Source organism: Setaria italica, chromosome IV (genome assembly GCF_000263155.2).
Source record: "Setaria italica strain Yugu1 chromosome IV, Setaria_italica_v2.0, whole genome shotgun sequence".
Taxonomy (NCBI): Eukaryota; Viridiplantae; Streptophyta; class Magnoliopsida; order Poales; family Poaceae; genus Setaria; species Setaria italica.
In genome coordinates, this window is record NC_028453.1 from 38,645,074 (window position 1) to 38,653,831 (window position 8,758).

An 8,758-nucleotide genomic window follows, 5' to 3' on the forward strand; every position below is an offset into this window, starting at 1 on the left:
ATTTCAGTGTAGATTACCATTGTTGCCCCCAATTAAGGCCCCACTTGTCATCCTCTCTATCCCATCTTCTTCTTCCCTTTTTTCCACTACACTGTGCTGCACACGGGAGACCCTTCACGGGCGGCGGGGTGGGCGGCGACAGGGGCGGCGCTGGGTGGCGACGGGCGCGGCGACGGGCTGGGCAGCGGGCGGCGGGGTGGGCGGCGACAGGGGCGGCGACGGGGCCGGTCGGCCACGGGGACGGTGACGGGCGGGGCTCTAGCGGCGAGTGGGGCTCGGGAGAATAGAATGAAACATTTTTTTGTGTAACCAGTGGCATTGGTGGGTAATTACCCACCAACTCCATGAGGAGGTTCAAAAGAGAGGTTTCTGGAGTAGCAAAAGAGGTGCTCCAAAACTCCACCTCCATTTGCACTACAGCTCCATGGAGTTGGCAACTCCATGGAGTTTTGGAGTTGGGGTGTTTGGCTGAATTTTTTGATGGAGTTGCTGGAGTTTAGGAGTGGAGCCGTGCCAAATAGGACCTTAATGAATGATTAAGGTTGTGTTTGGTTTCGAGACAATATGATATGTGACGGTTCCGTACCTATCGTGGGATGGGATCATCAAATTTCAAGTATGTGGGACGGGATCGTCCAATTTATTGTGGGATAGGATCATCAAATTTCAAGTATGTGGGATGGGATTGTCCAATTTCAAGTAGTTTGAAAATGATGGGTCTATCCTAATTCTTTATTTACTCCGAGGGGTTGTGAGGGATGGGATCGTCTAATTTTAATTGGTCAAGAAGGATGGGTTCGTTTTAGTTCTTTATGTCCTATAATGGGTTGTGAGGATGAGATTAATAAGATTAACGGCGATTTTAACACAGTTAGCAACAACAACCATAATCCACATGTCATATTCTATCTATTTTCTAATTATTTTGCGGAGTATCATCTTCTCCACCGACCACCTGCCCCCACCCTGCTCCCCCATCCTCTTCCCCCATGTTGTTGCCCCATCTTCACTTTCCATTCCCCTTCCATCCCTAGCTCGCTCGAAGATGCGGACCGCGGAGCAGCTCGCCGAGCCCCCCCCGCCGAGCCCGACACAACCGCCGCGCACTCGCCCCGCTTGCCGTGGTCGTCTCGTCCTCTCGTCTCCAGCAGTCTCCGCCTACCAATCCCCCACAGAACGTGTGCTATCAGAGTCTGAATCTGCTACGGGAAGGAAGGGTGCGCAAAAGGTAGATTTTTAGCCCCACAAATAGTTTCCCTCCCCAGCTCCCTAATCATGTGTGATACACTCCAAAGGCAACGATGAAACGTCTCCGCATCGCGACGGCCGGCGGCTCCGGCTGGTCCACCCTCCCAGGCGATCTCCTCGAGCAGATCTCCAGCCGCCTGTCCACCGACGCCGACCGCCTCCACGTCCGCCAAGTCTGCGCCCACTGGCGAGCCTGCACCTCGCCCCTGGCCGCGCTCCGCCCCTGGATCGTGGCCCGCGCGGGCCCGTTGCCCACGTCCGGTCACCCGGCTTACTCCGCCTGGCTCCCCCGCCGCCTCCGCCAGCAGCGGATGGTGGGGGTGCGCGCCGCGCCGGCCGGGCTCCCCCACTGCCGCGGTGCGTCTCGTGGCTGGCTCGCGCTGGTCGACGACATCCGGTCGCCCACGCGGCTCGTTCTGTGGGATCCCGTCTCCGGCTCCGAGGTCCCGCTCCCGTGCCTGAGCCGAGTCACCCAAGTATTCCTCTCCGGCGACCCGCTCGGCTCGCCGGATTGGATAGCGGTCGCGAGTCAACGCGTCAGCACATTGGGCACCAAGTTGTTCTTCTGGCGGCCTGGGGACGCCGCCTGGAGCTCCCTGTTCGAGCAACCCACCGCCGGGGTCCCCAGCGTCGTGTTCCACGGCGGGAGAATGTTCTACATGGACTTGAGGCAACTCATCGCCGCTTACGACCTCAACCTCGGCGCCCCGAACCGCCGTCCCGCGAGTGCCGGGATGAGTTACTTCGGTCCCAAGGTGGACAAGCTCTGCAGGTGCGAGCGCTTGGTCCACCTCGTTCGTGAGGTGCTCATGGTGAGCTGCGACGGTGAGCTGCTGCTCGTGGTTCTGCGCGGTGCGACCGGCTCCCGGGGGGGTCGCCAACCTCCTTCCTCTCCTTCGCAGTCTCGTCGGCGTGCTCGTCCTTTGCTGAGGTCTACAAGCTGGATTGGACTCCGAAGGGGACGCCGAAGATCGGTGAGCGGGTGACGGACCTCGGCGAGTACTCGCTCTTCTTGGGACTCAGCGAAAGCTTTGCCCTTTCTGCCAAGGAGTTCCCCGCTGTCAGGAGAAACCACATCTACTGTGTTGCGCGCCATTGGATTTACTATATTTACTATCAGAATCCTTATCATAAGCTGTCAGATTGGGCGTTCGTGTTCGATCTGGGATCAGACACTTTGAAAGGAATTCCGTACCCTGAAGAGCTCAGGGACGACGGGGCCAAGTGGTGGCCGTATTACTGGTTATGCCTCAGAAGCCCGCTAACGAAGAAGCAGCAGAACTGAGCACTGCAGCTTCTATTTGGAAATACAATGCTATACTGTTAGGTAAATTTATTAAGGTAAGGAATTTCCTTTTGAAATTCCGAGTCACTGTTTAGAACAGAGTTCCTTATGACCCATTCCCATTGTCTAGTGCCCTCTCATAATGTATGTATGAATATTTGCTTTGCTCCTGGAATAACCCTCTTCTAGTGTATTGTTTCTAATTTCATAACTCTTTTGCTTGTTTTCATATCTGAACCACGTCTATATACAATCTGCAGAAAAACACTACTAGTACTAGTTGGCGTGCTAAAAAAACTTCTAATTTATTTTGTAAACAAGACATCTATCCCCTTGTTTGTGTTTATTTTACTTCCAGATCCTTATCTAGGGATAGGTCTGCTTTTCAATTTGAACATTTGACCACCTTTCTCCTTAATTCCTTGCTCGAGATCCAAATCTGGTCTCTGACAAAAGTGTGTCTGCATTATCATGGAGTTACCAGAAGGCAGGACACTTGGGTTTGTGTTGTTTCATATCTGATTAACCTTTTGCACTGACGATATAATACCTGTAATGAAAGAAGTTATTATAGAAGTTCAAGGTGCTGAGAAATGATATTCAGCATATCCAAAGACAGTTTAAAGATGGAGTAAAACAAGTATGTATCGTAATGATACACCAATGAGAAAACTGAGCACTGCATCTTCTATTTGGAAATACAATGCTATACTGTTAGGTACCGTTTGGATGTAGATATTCAACTTTGGAATTAGGAATTGGTATTACACCTTATGCAAATCTGTATCACTATGACTTACCAGAGGCACTGGAGGTCCAATACGGAGGGCTTTTAAACAGAAAAGTGGTGTAAGTGTTTTCAACTTTTTATTCATTAAATGAATAAGAAGGGAAAAAATGTTGCTATACTTCACAAGGTATATACGGTTTTGAACATTGTTTTCTAAGTAGTGCTGGAACTTGACTGTTTTTGGAGCTTTCATCTGTAATACATAGAACAGTTTTGAAACTAGCATGGTATGTCATGCATGTTGCACATGTTTTCATCTGCTACAAAATTTTTTAGTGGTAAGCTTCTGTACGTTTGGTAGACAAGTTTAAGACTGGAAGTCCTTATGGCCTCTGGACTGCGGTCCTAGTCGAGAAAGCTACTTCATTGGATAATGTTGTCTTTGGGTATAAAATGTGCCCTCCATCCATTATTGAATCTGTTATAGTAGGTGATCAAATGTAATATCCGCACATTAACATACTGAATCATGCAGGAAAGCATTTGCGGACTATGCTGATTTCTGCTTCAAGACATTTTGTGACAGAGTCAAGAACTGGATGACATTTAACGAGCCAAGGGTCGTCGCTGCCCTAGGATATGATATGATGATGGTAGATTCGCACCTGGAATGTGCGCAAAGTGCAAGGAGGGAAACTCCGCTACCGAGCCTTACATTGTTGCTCATCACCTGATTCTTTCACATGCTGCTGCTGTACAGAGATACCGGCACAAGTACCAGATAAGTACCAGATAAAGAGTTCTAAGCAGTCTGACCTAGTACCTAACTAAGTTATACAGGTTAAACAAAATAATACGTATGTCAATATAAAGGAATTGTAAAAGTCAACAGCACAAGGTTTCTAAACTGTTCATGGTGATCTGTACTCTTTTTTATGGTTGATTTGATGATTACTGAGTGGTAAATATTATAGAGACATAAAAGAGTAGTATTCAGAACTGTTTCTAGATTTTCTGTTCACACAAAGTTGCCTTTCAGCCTACACAAAAGGGAGGGATTGGAATTCTCCTGGATTTTGTCTTGTATGAGTCTCTTACAAATTCGACAGCTGACCAAGCTGCGGCTCAAAGATCAAGAGATTTCCATGTAGGATGGTAATTTTACTTCAACTTTGTTTATGTTAGCGAAATTTCTGCACTGACTGGATTTGATTTAGATTATGTTATTGTTATTTGACGCTGCTCTATTGCTTCCTGAGCATTGCTGTCCCTGGGACCAAATTGTTGCTCAAAACTTTTTCCGAGCGCAACAAAATGCTTCTCATATTTGAGACAAAGGGAGTATATTTAGACCAAAGTTGTAATTTCTTGTGTGCTTCCATCCGAAATATTGAGTTTCCACGGGAAATTAAAGTTCGCATGCTCATTTTGTTTCAACTCATCCTCATTTTTCATTGATCTTGTTCGCATGCTAAAAAACTTCTAGTTTATGTTGTAAATAAGGCATTTATCCCCTTGTTTGTGTTTATTTTACTTCCAGATCCTTATCTAGTGATAGGTCTGCTTTTCAATCTGTACTTGAAGCTATTCTTTTCCTTAGCAACTCTAATTTTCATTGTCGAAGCCTTCATAAGGACTTGTGCAGTGGTGTGAAGCTCAAAATCTTCTAGCCGATCCCTAATAGAGGATTTCAAATCCTTAAGCGTAAGATGGGCTAAATCACTATCCGAAAATGACAGTTGAAGCATCGGTCTTTAGTTTTTGAACCGTCTTATATAATCAATGACAGATTCTTCCTTGCCTTGCCTAACCGATGTTAAATTTGTTAGTTTTAATTGGAAAATTTCAGTATAAAAATGATCATGAAATTTTTGCTCTAATTGTTCCCATGAATCAATAGAGCCGGGAGCTAAGGATGAATACCAAGCGAAAACGGTTTCAGTTAATGACAAAGAGAATAGACGAACACGCAAAGCATTATAATAACACGCTCCGCCTAGGTGAGCCAGATATTGTCTAATATGCTCCCAAGTAGTCCGGTTATCTTCGCCACTGAATTTAACGAAATCGGGCATGCGCCAACTGTGGCGGAACCGCCCAACTTAAACGAGTTCCGCCACAACTTAAACGGGCTTATGTGTGCCTGGTTGCTGTCAGAACAACAATTACCCAAAACGCACTTATTACACTACAACAATTACCCAAAACGCACTTAAAACAGTGTAAGTTCGAACAACCATTACCCAAAACGCACTTAAAATAGTGTAAGTCCGGTAGTCCGTCAAGGGTTCTGTTCACAGAAATCTTTGAAAATCTCCACGGAGTGTTTCATAGCCGGATCGCTTCCACGATGGGATAGCATCAACAAACATTATATTTTTACATACATACCAGAGGTACGATTTATTATAAACCAGAGGTTGAAAGAAACTTAACAGTGCAAGTTAAACCATTTCTAAGGGTTTAAAATTTAACCAGTCCGAGGCAAAGAATTAAACATTTAGGTCTTATCATGCGGTATCATGAGACTCATAAGATACCCTAGTTCTTCGGAGCTTCCTCCCCGGTGGGTCCCTGCTAGCTTTCTGAAAAACAGTAACAAGGATCCCCTGAAAAACAGTAACAAGGATCCCCAACAAGTCTGACCCGACTAACCAATATAGATAGATTCTCTTTTACTGAATGATAGCTGTCTGGTGTACTGGCTGACTCACATTTTGCGAAAAAACTTACCATATGTGGAACCTTAGTTTTGTTATTTTATTTTAGTTTGGTTTTTACCTAACCCGTCTAGATGAATAAAATATTTTGAGCACTCAATGGGTCTAAGTCATACAGCATATTAATTCCAGGAAAAACATTATATTCAACGTGATTACACTATGATGCTTAACAATGATCAAAGTGCATTCATAACCGAGAATTGCGACGATCCGGACCGATTTACATCCTACAGGAGATACCCGACCACCAGCCATGTACAACTGTACGAGTTGTACACAACAACCTTTCGATTAGTCATACTCAAAGATTAGGAATATGACTACCCGAACCCAGGGACGCACCCCCACATGGGACCCTACGTCTAGCCTAGTCTCCATATGAGTTTCAGGTTACGCCCCTACCATTCTCCAGCACGTCAAGCACAGGTACGAAATATTCCCAATTAGAGCCAACTAACCTACCGGGCTTTGCTGGTCCCATACCCAGTAAGAAACCAGGTAAAATCACTTGATCAATGGTTAAGACAACGAACGGTCCTTAACCACATTAACTTAGTAGACAGAACTACCATCTTTAGCTTCTGTCCGCATTTCCAAAATCTCAGGCCATTTCCTTGATTAACATGTATGACCATCTTAGCCTTAGTGTTGAGTAACCAAAGTTACTCATAGGTATCTAAGCATTGCAAAGCATAGGATAGTTACTTATTAGTTGAACAGGTGGCAAAGATGTCCTTAATAACAAGGTTGGATTGTGCATAAAAGCAAGTTTTCAATCAACTCCTAGACCTAATGCACATATAAAGAAATAACCATTAATTGGACTCATGAATAGTAATTTCCAAAAGTAGATGAGTTTAAATGCACCGGAGCTTGCCTGGGATCAACAAATGTTAGTCCTTCGGAAAACCCTTTTAGTAAAAGAAGCACTTCAACATTTCTCGGACTCTTGACAATCTTCAGATGAATTCCACAAATTCCACCTCAGGAGCTTTGACGTCCGCAACCAAAGCATCCTCCCGGTTCTGACAATGTTTCGTTAGCATAAAATTGTGGAAATACCAAGCAAATTGAAGTGCCTTAATTCAGTTCAGATAGCCTCCAGCCTATTATTAACATAACAGCCTGCTGATCAGCATGTTGCCTATGTCAACATATGCTGAACTTCCACCGTATTCATCTTAACTTGAGTAATGATATCTTGTTTTCCATTCATTTCATAACCATCGTGAGGTCTCCTTTCTTCTTCACAGCCTACTCAGGTTTCCAACGGGCCAGTAACATGAGACAAAATAAATATAACATTCTGGTTGACACTGCCTCGCTGCAAAACAATAGTACGACCTGCAATTTTTGTTATCCTCTTTTCAGTCATCTCATTTGTAAAGGATAATCCTTCTCGCGATCCCTGAGTCTTGCATAGATTTTCAATGAATGGACTGTATGTATAGGTATCCGGTGAACAACCTGCTGAGATCATCTTTTCAAAAAACGTCTGTGCAGCATCGACTTTACCAGCCTTGCATAACCCATCCATCAGTGTATTGAAAAGTCACAGAATTTAGTCTTATGCCTTTATCTTCTAGGCCATCAAAAGAAGAGCAAGCTTCATCGATTTTCCCATCTTTACACAAAGCATCAATTAGCGCATTGCAAGTATACTGATCAGCAGCTAAACCATCTCCTTCATCATTTTCTCAGCCTCATCAACCATCCGCTCCCTACACCATAAATCGACCAGTGCTGCATAAGCACGAGTGCTTGGCCTCCATCCCAGCTCCTTCATCTTCTGCAGCATACAGAGCCCCTCCTTCCCTCTTCTAGCATCACACAACCCCTTCACCAAGGCCACGTATGTGTGCATGTATGGCCGCTTCATCTCCCTGAACAACTCCAGTGCCTCATCAATCCTCCCTGTCTCACATAGTCCTTCAACCAGTGCAGCATAAGAGACAACATCTTGCGGGAACCCTCTGAGCGGCATTTTATCGAACAGGTTGTGGACGGGGTGGAAGGCAAAGAAGAGGGGAAAAATGGGAGCTGCTGCTCTATCTTGCTTCGTAGAAAGGAAATAGATAGGAGCTCAGCATGGTGGTGTGCGTAGCTGGTGGTGCTTGTTCGTGCGAAGCAGGAAATGGAGAAAGGGGGCGGCATGCTTGAGCTACTGGAGAGAGAGGGAGAGAGCAAGGTTGCTCCTTGCAGCTTGCTTGTTTGCTCGGTGGGGAGAAGAACAGAACAAGGAGGTGAGGGGTGCGGCGGCGACGGGCGCGTAGACGCAGTGGAGGCCAGGAGCAGGGCGAGCATGGGCGGCCAGGCGCTAGTGAAGGTGGTGCGTGTGGGGCGGCGAGCCAAGGCGCGCAGGCCAGCGGATCGAGTGGACCGGAGGCCAGGCGCTGCTCTGTTGCTCTGCTGTTTGCTGCGCTGCTTTGCTTCCTGCGCCGGAGGAAAAAGGAGACAGGGATGGCTCAAGCTTGCGCTGGAAGGAGAGGGCAGAGAGAGCAGGCGCTGCGGCGCAAGAAAGAGAAATCAGAGGAAGCTGGCGCTAGCTATGTTCTTGCAGTGGGGAAAAAGACAGAAAGCGACGGCAGCTCGGTCTTTAAAAACCGGAGGAGGCGTTGCAAAGGATCAGGTCAAGCGCAACACGACACGTGAGGAGCTGCGTGGCATCAGGCGACCCAAGGCGGTGGCGCCGGCAACAGGCAGGCAGGCAGCTGCGTGGCAGCACTGCTGTGCCATCCGTCCCTCCCCTGCCTTTTCTTTCTTCTTTCCCTT

At 46.7% G+C, this 8,758-nt stretch overlaps 1 protein-coding gene across 2 annotated transcripts; it reads left to right on the forward strand.

Annotated features, from left to right (window-relative positions):
- Positions 1-966: 966 nt before the first annotated feature.
- Positions 967-4,681, forward strand: LOC101769757. Of its 2 annotated transcripts, none has more exons than XM_004967214.3 (3): positions 967-1,228; positions 1,296-2,589; positions 3,799-4,681. In XM_004967214.3, exons 1-2 carry the CDS (start codon positions 1,046-1,048, stop codon positions 2,232-2,234), a joined length of 1,122 nt encoding a protein of 373 aa, XP_004967271.2. In that variant the 5' UTR covers positions 967-1,045; the 3' UTR covers positions 2,235-2,589; positions 3,799-4,681. The 2 variants fall into 2 exon arrangements, with proteins under 2 accessions (XP_004967271.2, XP_022681704.1); XM_022825969.1 differs by having other exon boundaries at positions 1,296-3,450; positions 3,799-4,495.
- Positions 4,682-8,758: the final 4,077 nt, after the last annotated feature.